The following is a 19,755-nucleotide window of genomic DNA, read 5'->3' as shown; positions in this document are numbered from 1 at the left end:
TTGTTTTAGATTATAAAGATAGCCAAATAACCAATAGAGATTGGACATACTTGTTATTAACCATAAGCCAAATGCAATGTCATAAATTACTCAAATGTTGTATTCCATCATTGTACTGTAACTTGTTCTAGCCAATGGTTTGTTGACCGAAATAAAGGCTACTGGCTGACTGACTGAAATTTCCCTTGCTTTGATGTTTTGTTAAAAGCAGTGCTTGGAAAAAATTGGATAAGATTTGTTTTTGTTTTGTAAAAAGCTTGAGAAACTTTATTTCCAAAATTCTGATTTTTTTTCTTTTTCTTTTCCTTAGGCTGTGTTTACATTTACCCTATGAATATGTCAAAGTAATGGTTATTGTAGCGTGTTCACTCATTGTTAAAGTGAATATGTGAGTGCTTCAGTAAGCATTCCAGCAGAGGAATGGTTAATTGCATAGAGTTAGATTTACTGCATAGAGTGACAGGAATGCAGCTTCCGTTTTACATAGCAGACATAAGTCACTGATAAGCCATTAATTCTGCCGGAGAAGAGACATGTATGTTAGCTGCACATTTGTACATAGTTGTAAATAACATTAATAAAGCTCTGAACCACAACTTCAGCTGACATCTGGCTGATGAGAGTTTTATTATTTCCGTGAGACTGGACAGATCGCCAGATCTTCGGAAGGAGAGGAATTGAGACGGGGAAAAGGTATATGTCTCAATTAGCCTCTCACACATCAACAGAACTCCTCTAAACTGTCTCAATGCAGCTTAAGAGTGTCTTGGAGCCCTAAGAAAAGCCAAAGATGCATTGGAGCCATTGCCACCACCACTGTGTTACCAACCAGAGTCTTTGCTGGTGACATTGCCTTTCCTAATCACATGGTTGGCATCCTGGTGCAACCTCACCAGAAATAACATCTGCCAGGGAGCTTATTTTGTCTGGCAATGCAGCAGTGGGTCCATTGAACATATAGATTGTGGATCAGGCCAGAACCAATTTGATCCAGCTGCCCTCACCTCCAAAATTCCAGGAACATTCCAGAACTCCCAGAAAGCTACAAAGTAAATCCCTTTCTACCTTGATCTGCATAATGACTGAATGAAGCACTTCTGCTGCAAATCCAGCTAAGAGTCATGGGGACTCCCCTCAGCTGAGAGATGAATCCATAGCTTTAGATATCAATTGAAATCCTGCATAACACTAATGTGTTCAATTGTGCTTTACAACTTTCACATTAAATGAAGGTGTTGTTCAATTAAACCAAAGCACCAAATATGTACACTAACGCACAATCATATGCACAATTGTGCCCTATGTACTTTCATGTGCAACACTGCTGCATGTGATGCTGCTACTCCACAAACCTGATCTGAATGCAGTCATTATATAGCCAGCAAACATATCCGAGTGGCCTTGGTGTTGTTTTTTTATTATTTTATTTTAATGCTTGATGCTTAATGTATTAAGCCTAATGACATCATCAGTCTCTAGTTTTGGTTCTGAAATCTCTTGACCTGGAATCTCTTGACCAGGCCAGCTTCTGTAGTCCAGTGAACCATCTTACTGACATAATCTTTCTATAGATCAACTACAAATTCAACTGCCTCAAACAACAATTTAAAGAAAGGAAAAGGAAATTTTTTTGAAGGTCACTCACGAACTTAGAAGAACCAGATTGGTGTGGTCAAGTGATATTTATTGCACATTCGTCAGGCATAATAAAGCTGTTAGCAGCATGCTTGTTTATTTCTTAAAATATGTATCTCCCATCAAAATATCTATATATCAAAATATCTCAAGGCAGTGTACAGAAAAGAGAGCAATCGCAAACAATTAAAAAGCATGTAACAATTTAAACTATAGCACAATACAGTATACTTCAAACCAACTGGTCTATCCATGTTCTCTAAGCCACAAAAACTTTGGTAAAGAGTTAAATATAAAGGACCAAGTTTTAACTTGGTGCTATTGTGAAGCCAGCATTGAAGTCAATGGAAAATGCAAGGGAAGAGTACCCCCAATTAGAGCACATGCATTCTTCCCACTGATGGATTATAGATAAGAACTTCCTCAGAGACTTTCAGTTCCTGGATGAGGACTGGGGTGAGAGAAAGAGAGGGAGATCCTAGAATCAGAAGGAAATGCAAAAATCAGAAGGGACTGCACACACCTAAAGTGCTCCTGGGAGATGGTCATCAAACTTCTGTTAAAGACCTCCAAGGAAGGAGAGTCCACCATTCCCAAAGACAGTCTATTCTGTTCTATAGATATAAATATATATCTATGAAACTACCTGTAGATTCGTTGAGAGAAATGAGATGTCATTTTCCTTCATGGATATGACAATGCAGAAACCACCAATATTCTGGACTCAAGCCTGAAAGGATAAGAGCTAGGGTCCAGTTTCACTCATCATCAACCAAGATAATGTCCCCAAGAGCCATTCTTCGTGAGGATTGCCTACCCATGAGGAGATCTTCTTCTGTCTCCTCTTGCTCGCTACTTTGGCTTCTGTGCTTTTTGGCTACAGAGTCAATTAACTTGGTTGCATCACTGAGAGTCTTATGAGCTCGCTGGCATGTTGTTTTCAACTTTACATCCTCCTGGTTCGTTCCTATGGCCTTCAGGGGCTTGTTTTTTCCTGAGTGCTCTTGTGGCTCTTTCATCTGTTTCAGTTTGAAACGGTGTCTTCCAGATCCCTGGGAAGGATTGTCTGGAATCTTTGCATCATCTTGGGGATCAGAGGTTTCAAGGTTCTCAAACACATACTGGCGGGTTAGCGGTTTACGACATGGCATGGGAGAATTTTTCGCTATCTTGCTATTTCCCTCTGTGGGCACAATAATCTGAATCTCACACAAGGGCTTAGAACCAGCTGATAAATGAATATCTTCTTGATTCTCTAAATTGGACTTCTCAACTGACTTGGCCTTGTGAAGATTTTCCACCTCTGCCAGTGTCACATTTTTAACCCGTTTAATATGAGGCTCGTTATTAAAAGAGCCAACACTAGCTAGTTTAAAAGCTGCCAGTTGAGCATCCCTTTGAAGGCTCATGATCTTCTTCAGCTGAGCTTCTTTCACCTCCAAGGGGATCTCAAGAGGAGTCAATTTCATCGGTCTCCTCAGTGCAAGATTATCCATGCTTTGAGCCTCTGTTGCATAAAATTTGAAAGATTTACCCCCTTCTTTGGGTACTTTCATCTCCTCATTTGTTAGCTTTGTATCTGAAAGATTGGGAGCAGAGCGGTGGAAATTGGGAGGCCTGAGATTATTCTCCTTTTTTTCTCCTCCTGGTAGTATTAGGATGGGTTTCTGAGGTTGCAGATTCATTACAGTAATGTCACTGACAGTGCAATTGAACTTTGACATTCCTTCCTCTCCTCTTCCAGAACTCTGAAAATATAACAAAAAATTAGAGGTCATTTTGTACCATGAATAAGTCCTAATACACATTTTTCATACAAGGAATTCTTCCATGTTAGTAAAGTCATTAATTCAGAAAATAAACAGAAATATCAGCTCCCAACTCAGTTTGGAAAAAGAAGAAAAGTGTAAACTCTCATGAAAGCTTTGATTCACTAAGAAAATATCCAGGACAAGCCTAGAAGATTGACATATACAGAATTTTCTGAGATACATAGTTATGTCTTCACTCGCTAAATTTCTTCTTGAAAGAATCAATGAATAATTCTAGCAGTGTTCTCCCCACTGTATAAAAATTCACAATTCAGGACTTATTTTGTACAAAATTCATACATTTTTGCTTAAAAACAGCATTTTTGCACAAAAATAATATTCCTGCATAGAGATTATTTCTTGGACAGAAAATGATGTTACCTATTTTGTTATTTTCTGCACAACTACATGCAAATTTTGCACAGAATAAATCCCAAACTGCAAAGTATCTCATCAGTCCATGAATCTCTTCCTTGGGGTTTCCTAACAATTGAAAAGTGTGTTTTTAATCATTTCTCAAGTATTCTCAAATATTCGTTCCACTTCCAGTGAAACATATACTTAATCCTATAAGATGGTCATGTTAATCCATAACAACACTTTAATAATTAAATTATATCAGTCCTACTAAGTTCATCAATATTTCCTTGACAGTACTACTCTGTCTCATCACAGAGTTTTCAAGGTAAAAAGAGTTAACATTGCTGCCTTCTATGCCGTTCTAACAAGAGTTAGATAAAGTGCTTCAGGGATAACAATTGTTATCTCTGAAGGATTCTTCATCATTCTCACATACATCCCTACTACTTTTGTGAAGTAACCATTTGGCAAATTTTATCTGGCTCTTCACGAAAACTATATCTGCTGTGGGAGACTCTACCATCTTTATAACCTCACACGGAGTCCTACCACCACTGAAATGTTATTTCCAAGATGACTAGATTAAGGCTATCATACTTTGGACATATCATGGAAAAATAAATATCATGGGGGGGGGGGGGGGTGGGAATTAAGCTTGGCAAAGTAGATAGCAAGAAAAGAGGAAAAACGTTGACAAGGGAAATAACTTTCAAGGAAGCCATGGTCATGATTTTCCGAAAACCTGACAAAACTGTTGATGACTGGTTGAAACAAGCAATCTTATTAGACTCTTGGAGGTCTATTATCCATACGATGGTCATAAATGAAGTTGACTTGACAGCAAATGACAACAATGAAAACAATGAGAACTTGTTTAAGAGCCTAGATGTCTAGAGGCAAAGCCATCCTAACAATAAACAGTGTGATAATTAAAGTGCTGAATGGGAGGGGGTGTTGTTGTTTTTGCTATTTCTCTGATATGTTATGGAATGGTAGTTGCTATCATCCACTCTTTGCTAGATTATTATTGACTTTAAACTTGAAACATAAAAGAATCACACCAGAGAAATCCCAGTGATGTGTCAATGTAATCTTCCTATAGCTTTGCACTAATTAGCTTAATGTTTGCCAAACCTTAAGCATAAGATTTCTCTCTACCCCTCAATGGCACATGTTCTCTTATAGTCTCTTTAAATACAGTGATTATATTCAACTTGTCACTGAACTCCATTCTGACCCCACCCCACCCCACCTCTGTCCGTAGTTGTCCAATAAACCAAGGAAGAGAGATGGTGGAGAAATACTCAGCACATACAACAGAACTCTTGTATGAGGGACATTATATATTGATCCTTGGCAGTATGTAAAGGCTGCCTTCTTTTGTAGGCCTTTATTCAGTGACAATTCAGACTCTGCTGCAAGACATATGTGCTTCTAGACTCCCGTTGAGTTCCAGTCAAAAAGCCAATGACTTGAACCAACAGATTGTTTTAGATACTATAGCCTTACATATTATCTATTCCAGATTATATAAACATTGAAAAGGGTAAGCATCCAGCTCCTTCTTTTCCATCATCATTCTGTATCTATGGACAGTGATGGTCTGAAGAGGAAGATGTCTTCTAAATATTGAGGGTCTCCATCCACAAAAAGAGGTTCGCTTAATGTCACTGTCCTTATGCTGAAAGCAATGTCAGGGCAGGTGGAAAGTAGCACATTTCCCTGCTTGCATATCTATCTAAATTTGATTACATAACACCTGAATGCAGCTCTTCTTTCTACAAATCACCTATGCTCTTTACGTAACAGTTACATAATGAGGCAATTGATTTCTTAATAGCCTTAATCTAGCTATAATTCACCCACTGAAAAGGATACCTAACTGAGGTTAAGGCAAGAGAAGAATTAACTCAGTTGGGAGTGCCAAGTATCGAAATTTAATCCCTACATGTCCTTGACCATGTCATACACCTTTGAGCTTCAGCACTTAAATTGGTTAAGATCAAGGTTCCCAAGAAGAGATATCTCAAATTATGCAATGGTATCCACATTTAAGAATCTAAAATTAGCTTTGTTTCAGTGCTAAGTGATTTTGACGCCATTCATTTTAAAAATACTAATATAAAGTCTAAGCAATCTAACTTTAGATATTATTTTGTGACCCTCTGAGTTGTCCATGCCTAAATAGATATGTCTATCTCAGGAGAGAAGGCCTCTAGCTTTTCATAAGCCTTCCTACAGCTAAACATTTGAGTGAGAATTCATAGGTTCACCTCATGGTCGCCATAAGTCAGAAATGACTTGAAGACACACGAGAAGCAAAAGCTTATGTTAAATCCCTTTTTGTATCATTCTATTGAGCGGTGCTCTTTCATAACAGCATGTCATTTTTATAGGAAAAGGTGAATGATTACACAAAAGAAAAGATTATGTGCCAGGGATCACAATTTCTTCCTTGTAGATCTGGAATAACCCAGTAGGTATAACAAGTAGGTATAGCAAATGCAATGCAGGAGTTGGAGCTTGGTGATTTTGGTTCAAGTCTCTATACAACACAGAGTAGCAAATCAGGTATTAACACTTGATATAACCAGTTCCAGCTCCTTTATTCTGTGTTTGTATTAACTATGCCCTGAATGTTATTTGAGTGCTTTCAAGTTAATGACACAGCTCTTTTTCCCTTGCTGCTCCACACTCTTGCAATTTTAAAATCACAATCTAAAACTTTCTTACTTTCCAAAGGGAATTTTAGTTTGATATTGTTTTTATAATCAACTACATTTTGACTACATAGATTGGTCAACTTGTTTTATATTATGTTGCATTTTTGTATTTTTTTTTCTGGATAATTTGATTTACAATTGTGTTACATAATTTTATATTTTAATTATTCCTTAATTTCCTCTGTGTGTATTGTGTTCACACATGTATTTTATATTGTACTCCTTTGGCACGTCCCAGGGTTTTTGGTGGTCTTACTGGTTTTCATTGATGATGGTATCATCATCATCATTGTCATCATCATCAAACATTGAAGACCTGGTGGTGTCGGCAGGTTTTTGAGTAATTATATTGGACTACCGCCGATTTCTGAGCCTGAATATATTGCATAAGATTTCCCTTTATGGTTCCCATCCCCTTGATCTGGTCATGTAAGTGTGATTTATTGTTATAATTGTATTATTTTACTTTGTTTAATAATGTGTATTATGTTGTTATGTAATGTTTGTGTTGCTTTTATGACTGTAAACCGCCCTGAGTCCCATCCGGGAGATAGGGCGGTATATAAATAAAGTTTTATTATTATTATTATTATTATTATTATTATTATTATTATTATTATTATTATTATTATTCAGTTATAATGACCATAAGGGCATATATAAAACTTATTTGAAAATAATTTAAAATATAAAAAGGATGAAAAACAGACCACTGAATACATTTATTTATTGTTTTTCTACCCCATGAGCATTCATTAAAGCTTCCAATAGAGAATAAACTGAGCTATCAGTCTTTTGTTAAAAATAAATATCTAGCACCAACTAGAACTAAAAAGCCTTTCCTACTCACTGACAACTGAGCTATAAGGAGGCTAATCTAACTCCCCTAGAACAGGAATTACATAATTCAGATGCCACCATGTTGAATTTAAGTCTAATCCAATATAACTTAATTGGCCTTTAGCTATAAACCTCAGTGGATGAGTCTCAGAAAATGGCTCACTCTTAACCTGTTAGTATAAGCTTCCATATCATAGGTTACTGTTAATAAGAGTGTAGAAACTTCTAGAAAGATCTAGCTCTATATACCTGAATAAATACCTTCTCCAACATATTTTTCTATATCCTCTCAAACCAAAAAGCAGCTCTGGATTCACTTATTTTTGGAGCAGAAATCTGTCCAGATTTCTGATAAGTTATCTGGGGAATCCTATCATATCTCATCAATATTGGATACTCCTTTTGTCATGTCACTGAAAAATGGCTCTTTGAAATAGACCTGATCAAAAGCTGGTGAGTTGATTTCAGGCTGTTGTTCTTGTATTAATTCCTTGTGCTTGCTGTGAAATATGATCCATTCTCTGTGTTTTTGAAGGCTTTCATGGCCGGAATCACAGGGTTGTTGTGTGTTTTCCGGGCCATATGGCCATGTTCCAGAAGCATTCTCTCCTGACGTTTCACCCACACCTATGTCAGGCATCCTCAGAGGTTGTGAGGATGCCTGCCATAGATGTGGGTGAAATGTCAGGAGAGAATGCTTCCAGAACATGGCCATATAGCCTGGAAAACACATAACAATCCTATGATCCATTCTCTTTATGGTCCTGAATTACTGGTCCTATTTTATTTCTATATTTTGATTAGAAAAGTAATGTGTGTATTCTATGATGGGAGTGACTACTGTAACTGTTGTCATCTCATAGTTGATAAGAAAAAATAAGGATAAAACTGGTGAACCCTACCAGCTATAGCTGGTAGTTCCCATGTCCCCATGTCAGTTCCCATGTCAATGGGATAATAAATCCACTCCAAACTTCAAAGGAGCTCTTCAACCTGCGGAATCATTTCCTTAAATAGATTCAGCACGGTGGACAGTTCCTTTAAAGGCAGGAAACCTGGAATGGGTTCACATCATGACTGATGTCAAAGCCACCAGTCACCACTATAAGATTCTATGAGAGGATTGTGAACAGATGATTAGGTCTTAGCTCAACTTATCACATGATAAACAATTAAGCAAACAAGCCATAAAGGTGGCCTAAAAATCAGACCACCCCAAGTACACCATTAAACAACACGTGTGAATATTGTGCAGAGTAAATCCTGAATTATGAATACTCTTTGAACATGACAATTTTCAAAGGCTTTCTTGCAGTGAGAAGAAAATATCTAAAATCACATGTTGCTTCCTTGGAGAACCCCTAGCATTACACCCCTAATGCCCCCTCCTCCAAGTCAAGTTTTAAGTTATTTGTTGACATATGAAATACAAAACCCAGTGCCCCCATTTACATCTAGTAGGTTTTTTTCGTGTCAGGAGCGACTTGAGAAACTGCAAGTTGCTTCTGGTGTGAGAGAATTGGTCGTCTGCAAGGGGACGCACGGATGTTTTATCATTCTGTGAAAGGCTTCTCTCATGTCCCCACATGGGAAGCTGGAGCTGACATATGGGAGCTCACCCCTCTCACTGGATTCGAACCACCGACCATTCGGTCACCAGTCCTGCTGGCACAAGTGTTTATCCCATTGTGCCACCGGGAGCTCCTCATAGTAAAAATCAGTAATAACGACTACATTTTCTTGCCATCAGGTCATTAAGGGTTACTGTCCTGGCTAATGAATAGGGCTGGCCCTGATGCTTACTCAAGTCATAACATTATCACAATATGTGATTTTCTCTCTTAACACTAACAATACAGTTGAAGGGGAAATCCATGATGTGATGGTGCCACACAGACAGGTATGCAATAACGGTCAGAGAGAGAGAGGCAATTGAATGTTGAGCTGCCTTATTTAGGAGCAACCTCCTGTCGAGTGTGAGTTGTAGCACCATTACTGGACAAATATACGTAGGAGTCTGAAATGTCAATATTAGAATGGAGAGATGAAACAAAGCAAACAAATGCACTATGTGAGATACTGTTGGCAAGAAACCAAAAAGGCATTTAAGCTACATTCTGTGAAACACTAGGAACAGAAGAGTGGCTGAGACAGCAGTGATCTGTAATAAAGCTGCACATGTATGCAAACGTACTTGAGAATATAGAACAAACCTGCTTAAGATTAAGCTGCACGTGGGGCAAGAGAATATAACAAATCATTTAAAGAAGATGTTCAATCACGAGTCATTTCTTCAACTAATGGCATTATGGCAGTACTATGAAGCCCTGATCCACATGCCTAGTAATACTAAAAGCTCTTTCAGCAGACACCTGGGGTTATAAGCATGAGGCTTCTGCATTATCTCACACGTTTTTCTTTTTTCCAAAATCAGGTCTTGTTTGCAATGGAACCAAGTTTACATTGGTCCAACAGTTCTGATCTAATGGGAAGATGTGTCTGGGTTTCCATAATTATTTGTTGGCTAACTTGTAATCTTGCTTTCCCATAGAAAAATTGTGTTACAGTAGAGTCTCACTTATCCAACGTTCTGGATTATCCAACACATTTTTGTAGTCAATGTTTTCAATATATCATGATATTTTGGTGCTAAATTTGTAAATACAGTAATTACTACATAGCATTACTGCACATTGAATTACTTTTTCTGTCAAATTTGTTGTATAATATGATGTTTTGGTGCTTAATTTGTAAAATCATAACCTAATTTGATGTTTAATAGGCTTTTCCTTAATCCCTCCTTATTATCCAACTTATTCGCTTATCCAACATTCTGCCAGCCCGTTTATGTTGGATAAGTGAGACTCTACTGTATTTATGCACAGGAAACTCTACATCCTATACTGAAAATACTGTTTTCTGCTCAAAGTGATCTCATGAAATTTATGCACAGATAAATCTTAACTTGCAAAAAATTCTCATTGGTCCAGAATTTCCTCATCAGAGTTTCTTGATACTCAAAAATCATGTTTTCCAATAATTCCTCAAATACTTTTGAACATCCTTTTCATTCCCACACTGAACTACACATGTAAAGCTTTATTAGTATTAACTACAGGAAAAGAGATTTCACCTGAAAATGAGGAAGAACTTCCTAGCTGTGGAAGCTGTTCATCAGTGGAACTCTCTGCCCCAGAGTGTGGTGGAGGCTCCTTCTTTGGAGGCTTTCAAACAGAGGCTGGATGGCCATCTGTCGGGGGTGCTTTGAATGCAATTTTGCTGCTTCTTGGCAGGGGGTTGGACTGGGTGGCCTATGAGGTCTTTTCCAACTCTATGATTCTATGATTCTAATATGATAATGCTCCTGATAATATTACTGAGCAAATGTAATGAAAAGGGTGTATCATAGAACCATACAATTTGCACAACTGATAATTGCATACTCAAAAACACATGAGAAAGCAAAAAAAGAAAAGAAAAAAAGAATGACAACTTCAATGCAAAGAAATTATTCAAAAGAGGGAGCGTTATGGATTAAATTGTTATTTCACAGCAAAGGCTCCCTGGCTCTTAGAAAACAAACACGACAAGGTCATTTTCTAAGGCTAGAGAGTTTTGTAAAAGAAAAAATGGAAAAATATTGGGATTATATAACCTTCTAACCTAAAGTATGAAATGATAAAGTCTAGAAATATTCTGGCTGCCTCCGTTCTTTCCCCCCTCTCTTTGGTGTAGTTTCTGGTGCAAATAGCAGCAGAAAACAAATCCTTATGGTCCCCTTAAATAGAGTGGAACTTGATCTGAAGGTTGAAGTTGGAACAGAGCTATATACATTTGAGTGAAACAAAGTGAAAAGTTCCCGCGCAAGATCTATCTCTAGCTATAGAGAACCTTGCCTTTCAGTATACTTACAAGTCGTCCAGGTAGGTCTTGTTTCACTCTCTGCGTTATCATTCCCACTCGCGGTTCTTGCCAATGACACGACTGCTTCATGCCAAGTGCTGCCAATGCTGTCCTTGTGATGTGATCCCAGACTGCAGAGAGCTCGGCAAATGGGATAAGCAAGGACTTAAAGGAAGATGCTTTAAAGATATGTCATGGGGGATTAGGGTCGACTTTTATAGAGGCACTTAAGGAAATTGGCCCAGCATGGGTTCCAAAAGTCAAGATGGCACAATAAAAGGGACACTTCTTTGTGTTTCCTTAAATTACCATTCCTCTTTTTTTAGTGTCTGGTTTATTACAACGCAGTAGTAAGGTGGCTTTGTGAGTTAGTAACCATCTTTATATTATTGCATAACGGTTCACAGAAGAAGCTTTCTTTAAAAATAGCCAGACTGTATTACACCATCACCACTCCCTTAATCATAAATTGCATGCTACTGTATTCTGGAACTGGGTAGGATGCAAAGGTGATTTCTAATTTTAACTGCTTCCTAGCTCTTGAATGCACACAACTACTTTTCCTCACTTCATGTATTTTGTATGCATTGTATGGACATTTGTATTTTCCTAATGACTGCATGGTTATAGGTTTCCTAATCCGTGCAGCTTTCTACACATTCCTCCAAATGTATGACTTTTGAAGGCATTTCTCAGAGAGTCTGCAGTAGGAGAAATACTTAGAAGAATATATCTATTCAGAGAAATGCCTTCAAAAATATGCATGCAATTTTATGCAAACAATATGTCCAACAAATTGCAAACTGATAAAGAAATGCAACTGATGAAGCCAAGCTGTCCTATGCTTCTCACCATTTTTATTTTATTAAAATAAATTCTATATAATAATATTATATATAATATTAATATAATAATATTAATTCTATATAATAAAGCCTTCCATCCACATTTTTCCAAGTTATAGACCCCCATGAAAGTGAAAAAACAGTGAACATCATAAGCAACCCGCCCCCCTCAAAAAAACAAATATGCATGCTGTAATATTCTTTCCCACCAACAGCCATGGACTATCACTCCAGATTTCCTTCTAATCCATCTCCTCACCCTGCTCCATCTGGTGTCCCTCTGTCTTTCCATCACTCTCTTTTCAATACCACTAGTTTCTCAGTCATTGCCTCAGCTTCCCAACAAGAAAACTCATCCTGATTTAAAACCCCTTCCTTCATCCCTCTCTTCCCCCTTTTCCCCCACATTTCAACCTTCCCTTCCCAACCCTCCAACTATGAAGGATCTAATCTGGATTTTAAATCCCTGCTTTGATGGCTCCCCTTCCCCATCTCCCAACCACAAAGTGACCAAGGAGAAACTTAAAATCGGGATGAGGTTTCACAATGGAAATGTGGGGAAGGAAGTGGGGTGCAGATGGGTTGAGCAGGGTGGTCCTGAAGATGTGGAAGGGCGAGATAAGAAGTGGGGCAAGGAGGTAGAATTATGGCACATCTACACTGACCATTTAATTCAAACTAGTATTAAAGAAAGTGGTTTCATTTTGCAAATGATTATATAGGACATCCTGGGATCAGCTGAAGATCTGGATGGTGATTACACACATTGCAGAGCCCTCATGCACATTAATAATAATAATAATAATAATAATAATAATAATAATAATAATAATAACTTTATTTATACCCCGCCACCATCTCCCCAACGGGGACTCGGGGCGGCTTACATGGGGCCATGCCCAGGACAATACAATATAGCAAAATATAAACAACATATCATAATACAGTTAAACAATACAATAAATAATCATGTACAGTACAACACAAAATCAAAAAAGCAATATAACAGGGCGCGTCGCATGAACACTCAGTTAAAACTTGGGGTGAGAAAAAGATAAGAATAAAAACCACGGGGAACAGGGACATAAGATAGAAAAACAGTCTAGAGGATAGATGTTGGGGGGAGTAACAAAAGAAGTGTATAACAGTTACTCTCCGAAAGCACACCGGAAAAGCCACGTTTTTAAATCTTTCCTAAAGGCTAAATCTTTCCTCGTTAAGGGCTTTCTTTTATGCAGTTTTGCAGGAGTTTGTTGCCTGGCCATGATAGTTTGAAGATAGCTTTGAACTGCATTAAATGTTCAGTGTAGATGGGACTTCAGTTAAGCATCAATTATAAACCCATAAGTCATGCAAGAGAAACCCACAAATGTGAGTGCTGATTGTGTTCCTTTCAATCCACTTGTATTTATTGACATTATTGGCTTTAGTACATATAGAGCCGGCTCCTGGAAAGAAAAGAGTACTAATAAAGAAGAGAGTGGAAAGAATTAACAGAAGTGTTACTAGCAGGGATTAATGCATCTCACTGAAAGGGCATATTTTTACACAGGAAATTGTGTGATGTCCCACAGATATCCTCATCAGAAACACAAAACCCATCTTTGTGCTTCCAGGAGTTCTATAATGGTTAATAACAACAACACTTTCATATTAGTTGGATCAAGGCTTTCATTAGCCAATGGCAGAGTTGCTTAAATATCACTGGTGATAAGGTTTCATCATTAGTTGTTTAGTCTAGCTCACTTGGAGGTTTTGGAATAGCATACTGGGTACAAATAGTGCCAGCAATCGGAAACACTACAGGGTAAGCAAAGTCTGTGCATAGTGATGGAAGGCCCGATAATTGATGTCTGAGCGCAGCTTCAATGTATGTCAACAGGTATATTGTCATACTGAGATACTGATGATTATGACCACAACAAATTATCGTAATAGTGACACTGGGTTGGGTCCAGATTTAATTCTTCCCCATAGTAAACCAATTAAATTATTGGGACCTAAAACAGGGGTTTTGAATTAGTCTACTACATGTACTCCCTTTGATTTCAATGGTCAACTTTACTTGTGTGTATATGTCCGTATATTGCCTATTATTATTTTTCCATGAGAAAAGAGGGAAGATACATTTCTAAATGCTCTTTTGTTTTTGAATATCATAGCATGTTTTGACCTATGTACATATGCCAATGGCCTTCTTCAAGAGCAATAGGAAGTCTAACAGCAGAAATTTCTGAAACTGAAGATCTCATTTCATTTACTAGGCTGAACAAAGGACTTTTAAAAAAATACCATCCAAAGCCTATCATAGAACAATACAGGATGATCTAGCAATGCCTAGACAAGTGTTCGAATGTAACAAAATGATGTTAAATTAGGAAGAGACATACTTGTACTTGCAAAATGTGTGAATGTCAAAGAAAGCAATGTCAGACAGATCCATCCATCCCTAGCTAGGACTCCTAAACTGGTATAGCATTGAAGTTCAGGACATCTAAGTTGGAGACATTTCTGAATGGTTTCGTGGCTCTCATTCCATTTCTGGAATGAGAGCTATCATCTATTAATCAAAGGATCAAAGCTACCTCTCTATTTTCCTTCTGATTAAATCTGTGGCAAATGTACAGCAACTGAAATTGACTTTTCTGATAACTTTGAACTAAAAACACCATAGAGTTGTCAGAATGCTTAGACTGGCAAAGCTAGGAACTCTATACACTTACGAAGGTCTCACAGCTGGATTTTAATAGGCGATTTCCAGGTCCAGGTCATATTCTTTTCCTTCGTATTCTTCTTCATTGAAAACCGTCTGAAAAATGACCTTCATATCTTTTATGCACACATCTCCCCTCTGTCTCCCAACCAGGAAATAAATGACTACCTAATGCTGCTCCTCAGACAAGTATTTAAGTAGCTCAGTTCCAATACATCAGTGTTTCTCAACCTATGGGTCCCCAGGGGTTTTGGCCTACAACTCCCAGAAATCCCAACCAGTTTACCAGCTATTAGGATTTCTGGGAGTTGAAGGCCAAAACATCTGGGGACCCACTGTAATGCATAGATAGAAATGGATGATTGGATGATGCAAATGATATTCAAAGGGAAGGTAAAGAGAAAGGAGAACAAAAGAAAAGTTATGATGGCTGTGAAGCACATAGCCTGCTGAGACTGTTGCCTTCTGAAGCACACTTTGACTACAGGATCAGGTTGCAAATAGTCATGACTGGAAGGCAAACCAGAAAAGTCACCTTGAATGGATAGAAGACCAAGGTGCTAGTATTTTCGGCTTCCTCAAAACAGTAAATGATTTGCAAAGAACAGGAAGCAAAGGATCCATATGGCAACACACAAAATGGCAGACAGGTGTTCCAGCTGATGGTGCTGATACCAATTTTGGAAGAAGGCATCTATTAGTACTGATGGTTGTCAGCAGAATTTGATCAACAATACACATAAACAGGAAGAACTGCAAGTATGCACTCCCAGGAGAAACTGACACTTTTTCTGACATGAAGACAAAGGAGCATATGACTCTGAACACAAGGATCCCAACATCAGCGATTGACAGGTTTAGAATGTAAATGGTGAATGGATAAACCTTAGCACTTGAGCCAAGAATCCAGAAGATAGCTCCATTCATCACAACTCCAAAGCAGGAGATTACAAAAGTAAAAGTATTTATAATCAATACTGCATCATAATCATCATTAATATAATATGGTTCGTAACTGATTGAGTTTGGTAGGTCTATGGTACTCCAATCAAAAGATCCTGGTTCAGCCTCTGAAAAGGACAGCAAGCTCAGACTGAAAATGAACATGATGCTGAGCTGCTACTTTTAGTTTCTTGTCTTCTAGCTGGGGCTGCACCTATGAAGAGACAAAAGACAAATACATTCAGTTGCTAGTAAGGAGCTGAAGTCATGCAGGTTAATTTTTCAGTCTGATGTCACGACCTTCATTTTTTTAAATCAATCTGGATATCTTGGATCAATGCAGTCCCCAATGATCTGCTTTTGTATTTAAGGGGGGATCTATTTTTGCTCTAAACACAGACACATACATGTACATTGTATTAATGACTACAAACCTCCAGTTTGCTTAAGCGTGATACTCTCTTCTAGGGATGTAAACATTTGCTAATTTAATTCTACATACAAGAATGAGGAAGATTAGAAAGAGGTAACAGATTAGGTGTTTCACCATCTGCATCCTTTCCCAAAGCTGGGAGATCTAAAGATAGTACAGTAGTCTCGCTTATCCAACATTCTAGATTATCCAACGCAGTCTGCCTCTTAGTAGTCAATGTTTTTGTAGTCAATGCTTGCAATACATTGCAATGTTTTGGTACTAAATTTCTAAATACAGTAATTACTACATAACGTTACCGTGTATTTCTGTCAATTTGTTGTAAAACATGATGTTTTGGTGCTTAATTTGTAAAATCATAATGTAATTTGACATTTAATAGGCTTTTCCTTAATCCCTCCTTATTATCCAACATTTTCGCTTATCCAACATTCTGCTGGCCAATTTATGTTGACTAAGTGAGACTCTACTGTAGTGCCAGCAACTTCAAGACTAGACTTCTAGCTGAGGTCCATCCTGTTTAGAGACAGAAGGCATTCAGTAAGGTAAGATGTTGAAATTATGCAGGTTAATTTTCTAACCTGGTGTCACTAGCTTCATTTGTTGAATCAATTTGGATATTTTGGAGCAATATGGTCCCCATTGACCTGTATTTGTGTGAGAGGTGGCCTGTACATTGGGCTTCTTCATCAACTTTAGAACCTTCCTTTAGTTCAAAATAAAGCAGCCAAACTAGTTACTGGTATATCTAGGACTGATTATATTACACTAATATTAAAACCATTGCACTAGCTGTCAATTGGTTTCCAAGCAAGTATAAAGTGTTGGATAATTCTTTTAAATTTTTAAATGATTTGAGTACAATTTACCTGTGGAATTACCTTCTCTGATACAATCCACCTCCACACTTAGGTATTCTGTGGGACATTTCCATCAGCCAGCCAAAACTAGGCTGACAACTGTTACCAAGAGGGCATTTTATTTGGTTGCTCACAGATTATGGAGAGAATATCCTTTGTCCATTTAGATCATTGGGAACCACAAATGAAAGCAAAATTGCAACATAAATTATGCAAAGCATCAGATTATGCAAAGGTGCTGAATTTCCATCATTTATACAACCTTTCAAATAAATTGCTTTGTAGTACCAGGATTAGGTTACCTTGATGTAGAAGAAAGCCCACGGAAACAATGAGGCAAAGGAATGAGGATGAAATGTGAGCAAAGATATTCATGATGGTTCAAAGTCATTTAGTTTAATAGCAGGTGGAGTCTTTTTTCATTGGGAGGCAAAGAAAAGGGAAAAATAGCAAAAGGAAAGATTAATACTTCTAAATATGCAAAGCGTTCTCTACCTTATTTTAATCCAAGCTGTACAGGGACACTCTTCTTCAAAACAGAAGATTCTTCTCAATCTTCACCTTAGGCTAAAAAATTTTTTTCCATCTCATTGAAGAATAATCACCCAAACCTGGACAGATTATATCAAAGATAAACTTCCTTTAGGTTCAGGAATGGTGAGGCACAAAGTACAGAGCATCATGAAATTTCCTACATATCTATTAGTTGGTGTTCCATTAGCCTTTGGCAGGTTTCTGATCTGCAAAGTTCAATCTCCTCTCCTATCTAAATTATGCTTTCTGAGTGGCATAGGAGCAGCAGCAGTGGCATGGGCCAGGCATAATAAAAGCAAAGGAAGGAAGTTGAATCTCTTTGCCTGCATTTCATCTCCACTCTGGTGTCCTTTATTCAGATGACCATCTGCCATTTCACTTCAGGGATTTACCACCTTATCACATTGATAAATTTCCCAGTCATAGGACACTTCAACCTCTTTTCAAGCATGGAGAGGCACTGAGCTCATCACATAAGTAAAACTACTTCTGCATAGCCCTCCATGGTTGAAAAGAGGCAGAAGTGTCCCGAAAGGAGGGAACTCCAGCAATCTGACCATATCACATTACGAAATTTTCCCCTCATAGGACACTTCAGCCACTTTTCAAGCAAGGACAGGCATCAAGCTTATCACGTGTTCGAGGGTTGAAACGAGACAGAAATGTCCTGAAAGGAAGGAACTCTGAACATGGCCTAGCAATTATGTTCAGAGCTCCTACCTCTTATCACACTTTACTCCCATGGTTCCAACTGAAAAGCAAGCTGGATGGGAACTATGAAAGTTTCCCATCCTATTTCATTGCCCAAACATCAGCAGTCTCTTGTATCCTATGGGATTTGATGCAGAACGATTTTATCCCATGGAAAGAAGTGCTTTTAAACTGGTGTCAGTCTTCTTTAATCTAAGGGGCTTTGGGCAGGGAAAGGGATCTCTTGGTTTTTGGATATTGTTGTTTCTACTAATTAAAAACAGGAGAAACAACAATGCTATAACAAAATGAGCAGTGCAGAGAGGGACTGGAGAGGCTAAGGCTAAGAGGCTACTTCATCAGGCAGGGGGAAATCTTTTAAAATATCACAGCTCTGCCACCAATATAACGAAAGGAGCTGACACCTAATATAACGTACCCACTCTCCACTCTACTCACGCTCACGCAAGCACACGTATGTGAGAGGCGAGGGTATACCTTTTGATTTTAGATTTTCTTTTAAAATGGTAGCTGCCACCAACCTAAAATGTCTTTAGGATTTTTGTTATTAAATGTGTTTGAGACAAACTTCTCCCATTCCCTGCCCACACTGTTTCTAACCCTGACTCCTAAACTGATGTTCACTATGAGGCTTTTCTGTGGTATTTTATTGTTGTATTGCTGGAACTTTTATTAAGGCTTCTCGATGGAAATATACACTGTGGAGGCTTTTGAAAATTGAAAATAGAATAAAATTTATTTTCTTAAAAACAGGTAAATGATTACTTCAGAGAGGTACATTAGCATAAACGGTTACAGGCGTTCTTCAGCTTAACTTAGTTGTATGTTTCAGAATTACTTCACTTAGTTTCAAACAGTTCCAACCAACCAATCTATCTATTGGTCACAAAAACCCTCGCTCTATTTTCTGAGAATAGACGTGAGTTCCCCTGGGTTGTTAATTAACTCTAACCTAGAGTCCTTTTATTAACCAGCCCAGTAGTAAGAGTCAATCCCTTGAGTTATTTTCCCCTCAAGAGATACAAACTGCCTGACCTAGCTTGTCAGTTTCCACAGGTTTCAGTTCTCTCACACACACACCCAACTCCAAAACTAAACTGCTCTTTTCAAACTCTAAAACAGAACTCTCTGGAGCTCTTTTTTCCCCTCTGCACTCTAGGACTTGGCTCCTCCCATCTGCTCCAATCCTAGGAGTCTCTCTCTAAGCTCCTCCCCCTTTCTAACCACACTCAAGATGGCTGCCTGGCATTCCTCTACAAAATGGATGCCTGCCTCACTCACTGTTACCAAGGCTTCATTCCAGGCCTAATATGTAAGCTTTCTCTGCTTATGTGATGCATACAAGGACTATGTAAGTTTTGTTACTCTAAAGCAGGCATGGGCAAACTTTTTTGCCATGTGGCCACATTGTGAGCCTGACCAAGACAGCTGGGCTGGGAGGGAGG

General features: G+C 38.1%; 1 protein-coding gene and 1 long non-coding RNA gene across 2 annotated transcripts; both read right to left on the bottom strand.

Moving 5' to 3' along the window:
* Window positions 1-1,667: 1,667 nt before the first annotated feature.
* On the bottom strand, window positions 1,668-11,565 carry LOC134298766 (uncharacterized). Its single transcript, XM_062979978.1, has 2 exons — window positions 11,282-11,565; window positions 1,668-3,383 (listed from the first exon to the last, which is right to left on the bottom strand). Exons 1-2 carry the CDS (start codon window positions 11,360-11,362, stop codon window positions 2,394-2,396), a joined length of 1,071 nt encoding a protein of 356 aa, XP_062836048.1. The 5' UTR covers window positions 11,363-11,565; the 3' UTR covers window positions 1,668-2,393.
* A 1,372-nt stretch (window positions 11,566-12,937) lies between these two features.
* LOC134298765 (uncharacterized) lies at window positions 12,938-17,816 on the bottom strand. The gene is made up of 2 exons (XR_010005854.1): window positions 17,561-17,816; window positions 12,938-15,986 (listed from the first exon to the last, which is right to left on the bottom strand). It is a non-coding gene; the product is annotated as an uncharacterized LOC134298765 (long non-coding RNA).
* Window positions 17,817-19,755: the final 1,939 nt, after the last annotated feature.

The sequence above is a fragment of the Anolis carolinensis genome, chromosome 4 (genome assembly GCF_035594765.1).
Source record: "Anolis carolinensis isolate JA03-04 chromosome 4, rAnoCar3.1.pri, whole genome shotgun sequence".
NCBI classification, from domain to species: Eukaryota; Metazoa; Chordata; class Lepidosauria; order Squamata; family Dactyloidae; genus Anolis; species Anolis carolinensis.
The sequence above is the reverse complement of the archived record's forward strand: the minus strand, read 5'-3'. Positions and strand labels throughout refer to the sequence as shown.